Here is a 14,213-nt window from a genome sequence, read left to right on the forward strand (position 1 = left end):
AAAGTAAAACATAAAATAGGTCAGCTTTTTACTTTTACTCATACCAAATATAGCATTATTTTGAAGACATATAACTAGCTATATCTTCTCAAAAGGCTGAACAATGAAAATTCTAATACAGAAAGTTTTCTCTTTAACTTCTTCAATATTCATGTGAGGTTTCACCCAAGTAAACCATGTACTCACACGTGTGAAAGAGCTAGGGTAGGCAAATAGCTCCACCTTTCCGGAAGGCTATTCAGGGCCTTTGATCATTCTGGCAGTTCCAGATGAGATATACAATGTAGTGCTTCCATAAACTATTATGCCCAGATCCCTATGAACATTCTGTATGAAAAGTAGCTACACTAAAATGTCATGAGAATTCTGTTTATAAGATGGGACTTGTTTTAATGTTAATTCACAGTCACTGTCACACATTAACATAAATTATGATCTTTAATGTATTTTGTTTTAGCACCCTGTTAGCAATTATTTTATGGAAAATCAAAATTCTGTGGTACTAGATTAAGGGTTAAGTACCAGTGTGAAAGGAAAGTTAAAAAAAATTTCAATACTCACTCACACTGCTTTAAAATGTAATAAATTAGCAAGACTACTTACAAATAACCTGCCTAACCTGCCTATCAAACAGGAAGCAGAAAGACAGTATGAAAACGCAAAAGACCATACTCAATTTTTGTGTAGGAACAAAACCCACTGATTGATCCTTTCTATTTGAGTTTCTCTTATGTCCAAGTGGAAATGTTAACTACAAGCGCAAAAATCAGCAAGTGTTCCAAGGGATTCCCACTGTTAATAATCAGCTTTTATTATGAATGCTAAATTCACACCAACCACATGAACGGCAGTCAATTTTAATTTGTTAGAAGATACATCTACAAAAATAAAGTGCTGGAACTACAGCCGTTTATTACAAACTCCCTTCACAGCATCTTTTCAACCTAAACTCATCCGACTATATATTAGCTATAGAGTTCTCCGAATTATTTAAAAATCAAGCAAACAAAACCCACCAAACCATGTGAAGTGCATGTATGTATCTTAGTTTTCTTCAAAGTCTACAGAGAATACTATTTAGGGCACCAAGAATATTAGCTTAAAACTAACTCTGCTCCTTTTGGGTAGAGATAACAATATTTCAAGTGATTTTTTTCCTGTTGTTTTGTTCGTCAGTACTAAAGACTGAACCTGGGGCCTCATGCTAAGCAGATGTACTACCAGGGAGCGACACCAATAGCTCAAATTTTATGACTTTTGTTTTGAAACATTGTCTGGTTAAACTGCTCAGGCTATTTTTGCAGTTCTCCTGTCTTAGCCTCCCAAGAAACTGGAATTATTGGCATGGACTGCCACAGGTGGCTTTGAGTATTTAATATCCAAAGACAGAGGAAACAGTGGCTTTAGTATGTTGTTTGATAAAAAGGAAATATTAAAAACAAAATATACTAAGGTGGTTTTGTACTGGCAGCAGACATTTCAACAAATAAAATTTAGTTAGTTAGAATCTACTAAATTGAGATCAGTAACAAAAATATTATCAAGGGAATAAAATCCCATACCTTTGAACCTATGCCAGAACTTAGAATAATCTAAATTACATATACTTATACATGTCTAGATGCCATTATATAGCTGGTGTGTCCAACCTGCAGCCCAACACATTTAAAATATTATGAGATTTTTCTTGGCAATAATCTTTTGTAATTTGACTGCAGTTCTCAAATAGGAACTTTGTACATGACAACGTAACATGGGCAATGTCAAAAGGCTGGATATGCTTGAAAGGCACATAAGACCTATTTAGAAGAAAACTCTATTCATTCACTGTATTCTATGGGATAGTTTAAGAGTTACTTTTCTAACTGCTTATCGATGCTATAGCTTTACCTGTGTGACATCCAGGAAGAGCACCAATGCCATCTACTGTCACGGAGCCCTGAATAGTGCCAAGATTATACACAACTCCCAGAATGTGCAGCTCCCCTATGTGATGGGGAAAGAGCTTCAGTCTTGCCTATGGAAATATTGAAGTCATTCTTATTATGTTTTCATAGGATCTTAAATAGCACAGTATCTCAATTTGGAATGTTGCAGAATTAACTCATGAGCTAAACTTTTAAACTGACAAGGTTTCTTATGGAAAAGTATTTTTCTTGTTTTTTATTTTAATTTTCATTTCAGGGGAAAGCATGTACAGTCTACCATCTGTCACAAATTATGCAGTGGAGTTTCCTCCATTTGGGGAAATCACAGGGCCACAGCAAATCCCAAGTGCAATGGAAGAGGCTTGCCCTGGGAAATCACTTTCTTAGTTGTGGCAGCTCCCCTGTTGGCTATGTATGGAAAAGCATCTTTCTTAAAAGAAGATCTGTAAATTCAGTAATTGTTTTGGGTTTTTGTTTTGTTTTGTTATTGAACTAAGGTCTCACTATGTAGCTTTAGCAAGTCTGCAACTTGGTATGTAGACCAGGCTGGCCTCAAACTCAAAGAGATCTACCTGTCTCTGCCTCTCAAGTACTGGGACTAAAGGTGCGCACCACCATGCTGGACAAAAAAAAAATAAAAAATTATGTCTTGATCCTGGAAAACACAATTTTTTTCTTTTGTAGTACTGGGACTCAAATGAGGCCTTGCACACACTAAAAACACCCCAGCCCTAAAAGAATAGCCACAGACCAACTCTGGGCTAGGCATGGTGGCACATACCTTCTTCCATCCCCACATTTGAGAGAGAAAGGGCCAGGCAATTTCTTTGAGTTCTAGGCCAGCCAGGGCCACATACTGAGTTTCAGGACAGCCAAGGCTACACAGTGAGACCCTGTCTCAATAAATAAATAAACAAATCTGCACACCTAAGTGTCTATATATTTGCCATACTAATACCAAGAAGTGGTAAAACGCTTGTACCAGGCTACTCTGGAAACTTGTTCAAAGACAAACTACTACTTTGCTACTGATTTCTCTGGAGCAACTCCAGTTCTCTAATATTTCAAATTTTAGACTTAAAAAAGCTAGAAAACCTAATAGCTAAAAGAATTAAGCTGATCTTTTAAATTTTGTTTTCGGTTTACAAGCTTAGAAAGGCAAAACAAAGATAAATGCTTAAAACAATTACCACTTTAGATTCTTCACTGTTAATTAAGAATTCTGAAATAACTTCAGTTCCAATCATTTCAGGTTCACCTGTAACCTAAAGAACAAATTATATTTTTTAAAAATATACATACTAGGGAATAAAATAACAAATCATTAACATCTTGCTGGCCAAATTTACAAAGAGTAACATCAACTGAAGTCAGCGCCTCTAGGTTAAGCACTGTGCAATGTTTTCCACCCCCACAGGAAAGCCTATCTACGGAAGGCACTTGACGTGTATTTGTCATTTTGTTCAGCCTGACTCCACTAAAGTGGCTAAGTGATCTACTCAAGGATGCAGTCATCAAGAGGACAAGACCCAAGAGAAGTTCAATTGCTCACAGTTAACAACTGTGGATATGTGGGTGTGCTTGCCTAGCTAGCACGAGCGGCCATCGGTTCGACTCAAAATTCTACTACAATTTAAATTTTAAAATTCACCACAGAATTATTGTGATAGTAAACATGGAACTCTTCACTCTAACTAGTAGATGACAGTAAGATAAGTCTATGAATCATCTGTGACAGTTTACATAAAAATGAAGTACTAGACATTTTAACACTAGAAAACACAGACCAAGCAACATGAATGAACGAATAGAAGGAAATACAAAAAGATGAGCAAAAAACATAAAAATGAAAACTCAATATAAACAGCAAAATGTTACTGTAGCTGTTTCTAAATAGCAGGAAGATAGTTTTAAGATGATGCTTTTCTGTATTCTCACATTTCATGAGTAAGCAGAATAAAGAGTAAAACATCGACAGACTGTCGGACTGTAGGTGAGACACACACATCACAGATACCAGCTAGTGACTTACTCGTTCTCTAACTGTTTCGATGTCTTTCCCATTGGCATCTTTAGGCTGAAACCTCCAGAGCAATGACAAGTCCGACAGCAAAAGTGGAACTTTCAAAGGGTTTCTGAACGCCACTTCCACCGTAATTGGCTCTACAGAAAGAAAAGGCTACATTTAGTAACTTTCATAACCCTGACCCTGCCTCTAACACCCTTCTGTCTTTTTGCCTAGACTGTCTTCTGTCACCTTATACAGTTTGGAAATGACTTAGATGTTCCTAACGTCATTCTCTTGGTGCTCCAGCACATGTAACATACATGGACATTAGAGCCCCACCACTTGCTTACAAATGCAGCTCAGCACATAGTGAGCTATCTTTGTGCACATGGCCTGCAGTAATGTGGCAGATCATAAACTATCTGGAATTTGCTCTAAGAACAGAAAGTCATAAATAAACACTTCAGTATTGGGCTGGAGAGATGGCTCAGTGGTTATGATCACTTGCTGGTCTTGCAGAGAACCCACACGGCAGCTCCCAACTATCTTTAACTCCAATTCCAGGAGATCTATCCACCTCCTCTACCCTCCAGGAGCACGAGGCACGTATGTGGTGCATATACACACATGTAGGCAAAACATTTATACATATAAAATATTTTTTGTTCAATTATAGCACCTTCCACAACTGCAAGTGGAAATCTGGAGTTGTCGGAATAACTGTTCAAACAATACTGTGTGGGGTAGAAACTGGATGGAATTACTCCTTTATTAGCCACAGCCACAACATGCTCCTCAAGTTCTCGCCACTGCTGAGATGACTCAGAGTCATATTCTTGATCAAGACTTATATGAGTAGCCGCTTGCTTTTCACCTTAAAAAAACAAAAGGAAAAAGAAAGCACATTTCACACTTAAATACATACTCATGAACACCTGCCTCATATAAAGCATATTTCAAATAAGAACCAGAGGTATCCAAATATATGTACATATATATGCACTCTTGCCTAATTTCTAATTCTCTTGATTCACAAATATCTATTCTCTAATCCTAGCTTAACAACAACTTTGCTCTAATACTGATTTTTTTTTCTGATTCTGAAATAATGTTACTTTCCCTAACTTCCACAAATTTTACATAAAATATTTCATCATACAGAAAAATAAATAAAACTGCTTCTAGATAAAAATTCTGTTTTTGACTCAGTGGCTCTTGTAGCTCAGGCTAGCCTGTAACAAGCTATGGAACTTAAAAGATGACATGAAACACATCTTCCTGCCTCTATCTCCCAAGTGCTGGGATCAAAGGTATGACTACCACTCCTGGCTTATATCTTTATTTATTTTTTATTTTATTTTTTGTTTTTCAAGACAAGGTTTCTCTGTGTAGCTCTGTGTCCTGGAACTCACTCAGTAGACTAGGCTGGCTACGAACTCAGAACTCCACCTACCTCTGCCTCCAGAGAGGTAAGATTAAAGGCATGTGCCACCACTGCACAGCTTTTTTTTAAAATCTAAATATTTTTATTTTATGTCTATGGGTGCTTTGCCTGCAAGTCTGTCTGTTTATCACTTATGTACCTGGTACCCATGGAGGCAAGAAGGTTTTGAAATTCCAAGAACTGGAATTACAAAACAGTGTGAGCTGCCATATGGGTTTTGGAACCCGGGTCCTCTGGAAAAGTAGCCAGGCTCTTAACCACCGAGCTATTTTTCTAGCCCCACTGATTGTATCTTAACTATTTTTTTAATTACATTTATTTATTTATTTAAATGGGGGGTGCATGCTTGGCACAAATGGAGGTCAGAGGGCAACTTTTGGGAATCAGTTCTCCCCTCCCTCCATGTGGCTCCCCAGGACTGAACTCAGTCTTTCAGGCATTGGAGTAAGTACCATCACCTCTTGAGCCATCAAGTCAAACTCATATCTCAAAAATTTTTTAAGTCAACTTTCATCTCATGAGCCTGATTTTTTTATTTATTTATTTATTTATTTATTTATTTATTTATTTATTTATTTATTTATTTATTTTAAAAAAAGCATTATAGCCAAAGTCAAACCCTCCACCACTTCTGCTGGTATCATTTCTCTTGGAGCTTAAAACGTATCACTTTCAGACATGTTTGCATATTTTTCTTATAAATTTCATCAGAAGTCAGAAGTCAATGCATGGAACTGGTTTCTGTATTTCAAATTTAAGCTGTAAAAGATTTTTTTCACTCAACATTATGTTCCATTTATCCAAAGTCAAACATGCAGAATTAGTTCATTCAGGCCCTGCAGCATATGTTCCTTATGTAAATGTATCAAAATATTTTTGCAATAAAGAAAAATCATGATGTAAAGTTGACTTAAAAAAAAACATCAAATTAGATTTGAAAGAGAAACACACTGAGCTGAAATGTAAAAGTATTTATGATGACAAAGCTTAGCTCGTCATGCATCAAGAACATCAGTATACCCAACCTTTAGTCTAATAGTAAATGCCCTTTCAAGCCTCAACCCCGAAAAAAAAAAAAAAGATCCTGTATTGGTTTAAAAGGGGTGGTGATGTAGCTTAGGTGGAGGGTGTTTGCCTAACACACACAAAATTTGGTCCCAGAACCACATAAATTAAGCGTGGTGACACACATCTGTAATCCCAGCACCTGGGAAGATCAAGAGGATATGTTCAAGGTCACCTTAAGGTACACGGTAAGTCTGAGGCCAGCCCGGGGTACATGGAACTCTGTTTCAAAAACATTTTTTTTTTAACCTTTTAAAAAAAAATCTTACAAGTAGAGGAGTAAATCATGTTGTCTGCTTCTACACGTTTCCATAATAAAAAAGTTGAAGAACCTAAGCTAAGCTGCACACCTATAACCCACACGTGAGAGACAGAGGCAGAAGGCTTACTCCAAGTTCAAGACCAGCCTTCTCTATACAGAGTTCCAGCTAGCTTGGGAATCTTGTCTCAGGACAGAAAAAAAAAAAAAAATCAATTAAAAACTACGTTATATACATGTTTATCACAATATGATTTTATACAAGCAAAAAAACTAAAATCAGTAACTACAGGAAGGGAATGAATGCTTTATAGGCAAAGAATGGCGTCTATGACAAATATTAAAGATGCTTGCCAAGGGGATACAGTAGTGAGCACTTCCTGAGTGAGAAAAGCCGCTGTCAAGAATCACACCCATTTGGTTTTTGTTGTTTTTAGTTTTTGGACTGGAAAGAAAAACAATAAGGTAGTGGTTATACTCTAATGTCTGGACAATAGGGGAAGCAGCATAAAGCCATTTTCAACTACCCAACAGCGTTTCAATTTCTAATGGGAGAAAGAACACTTCAAAGAAATAATCATTAGTTAACTAGGCCAAGTGAGAGTTTACTAACCATCTGCTGGTCGTCTGTCATGGCCAAAGAAAACCCGTGTTGCTGAACTGTTAATGTATGGTAAGGGAAGCTGTGGTAAAGGGCCATCTGGTGACAGCTGATTTACATTCTGGGAGAAATACAACAGAAGGAAAAAATAGTTTTTAAGAAAGCTACATTTTTTTTTCAGGTTTCCTAATTTTTAATACACAGGTATCAAATGTTATGCAAGAAAATTTAGACATACAAAGACTAGTTTATATGCTATATCAGAGTCATAAACGATTACAATTGAGAACTTTAGACATTATTTACTCTACTTCTAGAGAACCTTCCTAGCCTGTAACTAACTCCTGCTAATCAGGAGCCTCGGCCTCAGAGCAAGTACAAAGCCACCTGAGCAACTCAGCAAGACCCTATCTCAAAACAAAAAATAAAAGGGCTGGGAGACAGCTCAGTGGTAGAGTGCTTATCTAGCAGGCACTGGCCCCTGGTTTTAATTAATTCCCAGTACTACGTTTTAAAATAGAACCTTCCTAAAGAGTACTAAACTAGTTAAGCTTTTTGTTTTGTTGCATATTAAACTTCCAATTGTACTTTAGTATGAATTTTGCTTCTTGTTGAGTCATTATAGCGTCCTATCTGCCAATTTTTAACTGGTCTGACTCTGAATTAGTAAGAGCAGTTATTTTCTGTGAGGAAGATAAAATATTCAACCTTTCACAGGTCTTGAAGGGGAGGGTTTAAACATCCTAAGTGTCCTATCAAACAGTGGTTTGTGGTTTCTCCCCACCAAGATTACAGTACAACACTTGCTGTGAGTCCACACCTCATCTTTTATCAGGAAAAGGAAGGAGCACATGAATCTAAGGATAGTAGGAGGATCCATTATTTTGTAAAATCAGCTGCAATCCTATAAAAACGTGATAAACAGGGCCAGCACATGCCCACAATCCAGCACTGGGGAGGTAAGAGGCTGGAGGATCAGTAATTCAAATTCATTCTCAGATACACAGAGAATTCTAGGCCAGTCTGAGCTATGAGACCCTGTCTCAAAACAACAAAATAAATAAGTAATCCAGAAATCTTAAGGCATTTCTTGTAAAGATTTCAAAATACTCACAAATGAAAGCCATGTGTGGGTGGTATACACCTATAATACTAGTTTTCGGAAGACTAAGGCAGGAAGGTGAAGAGTCTGAGGCCAGCCTAACTAAAGACTGAGACCTATCTTAAGAAAAGGGGCTGGAGAGATGGTTCAGCAGCAAAGAGCACTGGCTCTTCTTCCAGAGGACCAGAGTTTGATTCCCAACACCTTCATGGTGTCTCACAACTATCTAAGCAAGTCTTCAGTCCCAGGGGATCCAACACCTCTTATGGCCTCTGTAGGCATCAGGCATGGATGTAATCCACAGACATACAGGCAAAATACTCAAACATATCAAATAAATAAATAATGATGAATAAATAAAATTTAAATTAAAAAAGGCTTTAAAGGGAAGGAAAGGGGGAACTGATACAATTCTAGTTTAATTACAAGAATATTTAAAAAAAAGAAAGAAAAGCCACAAAACCACATTTACTGAAATATTAAAATTCTCTTTTTAAAAACTGTGTAAAGGCCATGTAGTACAGAGCTATAACCAAGGAACCATCCACAAATTTTTATGACAGGTAATTACATACTCTGCAATAAAGCCATTTAATTATACTCTAAGGGGCTAGTAGTAAGCAGGTTTTTTCCTAAAAATAATAATTTAAGAACAATTTTAATATTTATTCCTGAGGAGTACTTACCTTATAAACATAAAGATATTCTCTGAGAAAGGCCCCTTGCTGAGCAGCAGACTGTTTGCTTTCATTGATTAAAATGTGCCTGAAAGCAGACACAGCATTGTCCAGCTGCCGCAGAGTGTAGGACTGGCGCCCGATGGTGAAGTTGATGTGATCCTCTGCCAGGGACCAGCCTTTCCCTTTGTAAACCTGCATGGCTTGACAATAGCAGCGCAAAGCATGCTTTTTCTGTAAGAAAATAAGTGAAGCATGTACTATAGCTTAAATTTGTCTTGAACTAGAGAAAATAAACACAAACACATGCAGAGACATGCCCAAGTATAAAGAGGTAACTGGCTCACCCACTACAAGAGAATGTGATAGAGAAAATGAAGTTAACAATTACGATGATTACAATTACACAATTCTATGTGGACACAGGTTGGGTTTCCTCAGCCATCCAGTGTGAGTGTGCATGTGTTTTTGTCTGTTCTTACACTATTACCCCTTATTTCTCTGAGATTAACTTCTGAGGAAAATATTTCACTAATCAGTTTGTCTTTATTTATTTCAAATTCTTTCTGTGAAGAGGTAAGGTATAACAGTCGGCAGTATGAACCTGAATAGATCTAGAATCACCATGGCAACACACCTCTGGGAGTGTCTATGAGAGTGTTTCCAGAAAGCTTTAACTGAGGAGGGAAGACCCATCCTGAATATAGGGTACCATCCCACAGGGCTTGGGGCCTATACTGAATAAAAAAGACAAAGGGCCAGTGAGATTGACTGCTCAAGGAATAGAGACACTTGCATGCAGGCCTGAGTTAAATCTCCAAAGCCCACAAAGTGACTGGAGAAAAGTATCCTCCGATCTCCAAAGGAATATGATACTATGTGAGCCCACACACATAATAAATTAAAAATTAAAAACCAGAGGAGAGAGATGGCTCAGCAGTTAAGAGCAATGATGATGTTCCAGAGGACCTGGGTTCGATACCCAGTCTGTCCGGTGTCCAGTCACACCAGGATAAAAATTTAAAAATAAAATAAAAATAAAAACCAAAACGCAGTTCCAGAAAAGTTAAGTAACCAAAACGAGGCTGTTTATACATCAAGGTTTAAGCCTGTATCTGTCTAAATCCAAATCTCATGTCCTTACCAAAATATCTAAAAGCAGAATTTATTTCAACTTTTAGGATTAAATATAAAAGGTTAGGGGGAGGGCAAGCATCGTCAGAAGGTAAAGGCTTGCCACCATGTCTGAAAACCAGTTTGAACCCAGGGGCTCTCACTGTAGAAGGATAAAAACTATGTCTGCACCGGGCAGTGGTGGCCCACACCTTTAATCTCAACACTCGGTAGACAGAGCCAGGCAGATCTCTGTGAGTTTGAGGCCAGCCTGGTCTATAGAGTGAGATATAGGACAGGCACCAAAACTACATAGAGAAACCCTGTCTTGAACGACCCCCCTCCACCACCACCCCCAAAAAAACTATGTCTGCAAGTTGTCTGACTCCACACATGGGCATACACAAAAAATAAAGAAATAAACAAAAATGTGACAAGAATCTCAGCACTTAGGAGGCAGAGGCAGGAAGATCTCTAAGTATGAGTCAGCCAGAGTTACACTGTATGAACTTGTCTCAAAAACAACAACAAAACTGACAAGAATACACTTTGCAAATAAATGAAAATAAACAAAAAAATAAAAAGACTGGTTTTTATACTTAATTATGTATGCACATGTGGGGTTGTGTTCCAGGAAAGAGTATCAGATTCTCAGCAGCTGGAGTTACAGGCAGCTGTGAATTATTCAAAGTGGGGGCTGGGATCCCAAGTCAGGTCCTCTGGAAAAAGCAGCAAAAGCTCCTAGCTGCTAAGCATCTTTCCAGCTGCAACAACCTTTTAAAGGAAATATGCTTACCTGCCCTGCTTTACTAAACCGATGGCCAGCCAGGATCATGTGAAAAGCATATTTTCTAACCATGGGGCTCTTCATGTTTATGAAGCAATGAGCAGCCTGCTCCAAGAGAAGTGCACTTCGGAGATCAGAATCCTGTGAATGTGCAAACCAAGAATGGTTAGCGTCACAAAAGTAAAAGAAAAAAGAGCTGCTCAGAAAGCTTCTGATTCCTAGTACACAGTCAGTGTAGCTTGGAGTAAAAGAGGCAGAGATAAAAGGGCCAACCAATCTCAATTCTTTCTCCAAGTAGCACACATTTTGTTTAAAAAGACTTCCAAAAACAGCTTTCTGTTGTTGTTCCTTTTCATAAAATCCAAATGGCCAATTATGATGCATACTGTATAATAAATCTCTGAATAACTTCAATCCCTTCTGAGCAGTTAAACTGAGAACTGAATACAGGTATTCTAGTTAAAGATAAACCAAAAACACAGAAAAACAGTTATCTAGTTTGTCCTGGATTCTGCCTGGTAACTAATAGCATATTTACTGTGCACCCCTCCCCAAAGAATATAGGCTAGATTATGTGTAGATTATTATATAAGCTAACTTATGACTTTATCCTCTTTAAAGAGCATTTACTTAAAGGAATCCTCAATTTTTACTGTAATATTGAATAAAGAGCCAATGCCTGCTTTTCATTAAAGAGTCCCAAAGGCTAGCCCTGCAATGAGGAGTTCTTCACAGGCTCTTTGTAAATCAGGAACAGGGCAACTGCAAGCAGTTTCCATTTGCCTGACCTTGACTGCCCAGGAGCTGTGATAACTCATCTTGGTAAGCTACTGCTTCAGAGATCAGGGAGAAAGTGAGGAAGGTTGCTGATTAAGAATCAACTTTTCCCCAACACTTTCTCTAGGTCCTTAGCCTCAAGCTGAACTTACCAGGCCCTTCCATGTGTTCTGCTGCCATTATTTTCCCCAGGGAAAGTTGAAAACAGAAAACATTGACTTTAAATGCAATTGTTTCAACAGATTAGTTACATCAAACAGACCACTATTATAAACTATCTTTGCAGCAGTCTTTCTAGAGAAGCAGCAAATCTGAGGAGACCATGCAGAACACACACAGCAGACAGCAGCTATCATTACTTTAAGCCCAAATCAAATGTTCAAATGTCTGCTCTAAGAATCCCATTCAAAAGCTGGTGGGAAAGTATCAGGAATACATAATTAACAAATGGTTCTAAGGAGGATACAAATCAATTAATTAGATAATCTTAGGAGCTTACATTGTTAGATTTTTCAGGACAGGCAATTCTAACAAAAATTACTAAAATACAAATATAGGTGCATGTGTGTGTGACTGTGTGTAGCTATGTGCACAAGTGACAGCCACAGAGGCCAGAGGCATCATTTGCCCAACACTGTGCTGGGAACCAAACTCAGGTTCTCTGTAAGAGTAATACATGCTCTGAACCTTTGAGCCACACTTCCATTCCCCCATATAAATATATATATTTATTTAAAGTAACTGTACAAAAAAGCAAACACCTTCGGCATTCCATGCTACAATTCATTTGCAGAGGGGCTGTTTCCAGTTTGGTGCTGTTTTCTCAGTTTCTCTTTCCATATATGAGTGTTTATACGCCTAACAGGCATGTATGAAAAAAACCAAACACATAAATTTTTATACATAAGTGGTAGCAGATACAATATTTTGTTTTCCAAGCCATTTGCATCCTTCATTTCTAAATAAGTACTATATTCCAATATGTAAAAATATAACTTAGAGTCACCAATTAATCAAACATTAGGGTTTTTTTTTTCTACTACCAAAAAGACTTAGCAAGTGTAATTTCTGTGTGTGCATGTGCATGTACTTCTGGGAACTGAACCTAGGCAAGTGTTCTCGAATTGAGCTACAATTCCTGCTCTTACTTCTTGATACAAGATCTCACTAAGTAGCTAAGGCTGATCTAGGACTCTGGATAGTCCCAGCTAGTCTCAAACCCACAGTCTTCCTGCCTCGTGAGTGCCAATGCACTCAGTCATCAAAACAATTATTAAATACTCAGAAATACTTTTATTACACAAATTTCTGGAAGCAGAAATAAGAAATTAATGAAAATTATGCATGTATCTCAAATTCTAATCATTGCAGACAAATTGTTGCCAAAAAACATACTATAAATAAATACTCTCATCAATGGAATTAAGAATTCAGGTTTATGGAGCCAGAGAGATGGCTCAACAGTTAAGAGTGTGTACTGCTCTTACAGAGAACCCAAAGTACAGTTCCTAGAACCCATGTCAGGAAGTTCACAACCACCTGTAACTCAAGCTCCAGGGGAATCCAACAACTCTGGCCTTTGGGCGAGCTCCCCCCCCCCCTTCTTCCCCCTCTTACTCATTCGAATCCAAAATTCATATAGGTACCAATCCTGGATACCCTATTTTTGTAAACAATGTTCTCTAGAAATCTGCAATGCTTTTTAAGTGTACAGTCCAGTAGAGAACACTCATAACAAACTTAGCATTCTCAAATTTAACACCATAGGACTGAGCAATTCAATCAAGATCTTAAGTCCACATCATGAATTAAACTCAAACAAAATTAGACACAGATTACTGGCATCACATATAACTATGACCTTCAAGTCTTTACTATCAAGTTATTACAAAGAGAAGCTTACTGAGATCACTTTGCAGGAAGAAAAAAAAAAATGCCACCGACCCCTGACAACCAGAGTTTACTCCCCAGAACTCTTTCAAAGTGAAAAGAATGACTCTACTACCTTGTCCTCTGCCTCTTTGTGAATGTCATGGCATGTGTACCAAACACACACAAAAACAGCAAAAAAATAAATAAATAAATAATAATAATAATACAATCGAAAATCGAGTTATATAAAAATCAAGAAATGTATATGGGGGGGATGGGCTGGAAATACAGTTCAGTAGCACAGCACTTGCCTGGCATTTGTGAGGCCCTGAGTTCAATGCCAAGCACAGGAGGGGAGAAGGAGGAGAAAAGAAGAGAGAGGAGAAACCCAACAGATCACTGCAAATTCCTAATTCTGGGAAAACATTACTAGAACCTACTTCTACCCCTGCCCTAAAGCAGTAAATGATAAATCATCCAGATTTGAGAAAGTAAAGTTAAAAACAAGTAACAAGGTTTGATTTAAAAACAAATAACAAGGTTAAATATAATCAGAAGAATGTGCTCTAAGGAAATTTTA

At 37.7% G+C, this 14,213-nt stretch overlaps 1 protein-coding gene and 1 non-coding gene across 8 annotated transcripts in view; both read right to left on the reverse strand.

Annotated features, from left to right (window-relative positions):
* Trappc8 (trafficking protein particle complex 8) overlaps positions 1-14,213 on the reverse strand; it is a 95,377-nt gene that overhangs the window by 38,001 nt on the left and 43,163 nt on the right. For 3 of the 7 annotated variants that reach the window (XM_037196974.1, XM_028886549.2, XM_028886548.2), the window contains 8 exons: positions 11,914-11,934; positions 10,994-11,125; positions 9,094-9,318; positions 7,318-7,426; positions 4,616-4,810; positions 3,961-4,091; positions 3,119-3,193; positions 1,891-2,017 (listed from right to left, as the gene is read on the reverse strand). In XM_037196974.1, the coding sequence (XP_037052869.1) occupies positions 1,891-2,017; positions 3,119-3,193; positions 3,961-4,091; positions 4,616-4,810; positions 7,318-7,426; positions 9,094-9,318; positions 10,994-11,125; positions 11,914-11,934 (1,015 nt within the window). The remainder of the gene's footprint in view (positions 1-1,890; positions 2,018-3,118; positions 3,194-3,960; positions 4,092-4,615; positions 4,811-7,317; positions 7,427-9,093; positions 9,319-10,993; positions 11,126-11,913; positions 11,935-14,213) is intronic. The other 4 variants (XM_028886553.2, XM_037196973.1, XM_028886554.2 and 1 more) reach the window with 2 other exon arrangements.
* On the reverse strand, positions 2,182-2,344 carry LOC114705000. Its single transcript, XR_003736339.1, has one exon. It is a non-coding gene; the product is annotated as a U1 spliceosomal RNA (small nuclear RNA).

This window comes from Peromyscus leucopus, chromosome 19 (assembly GCF_004664715.2).
Source record: "Peromyscus leucopus breed LL Stock chromosome 19, UCI_PerLeu_2.1, whole genome shotgun sequence".
Classification (NCBI taxonomy): domain Eukaryota; kingdom Metazoa; phylum Chordata; class Mammalia; order Rodentia; family Cricetidae; genus Peromyscus; species Peromyscus leucopus.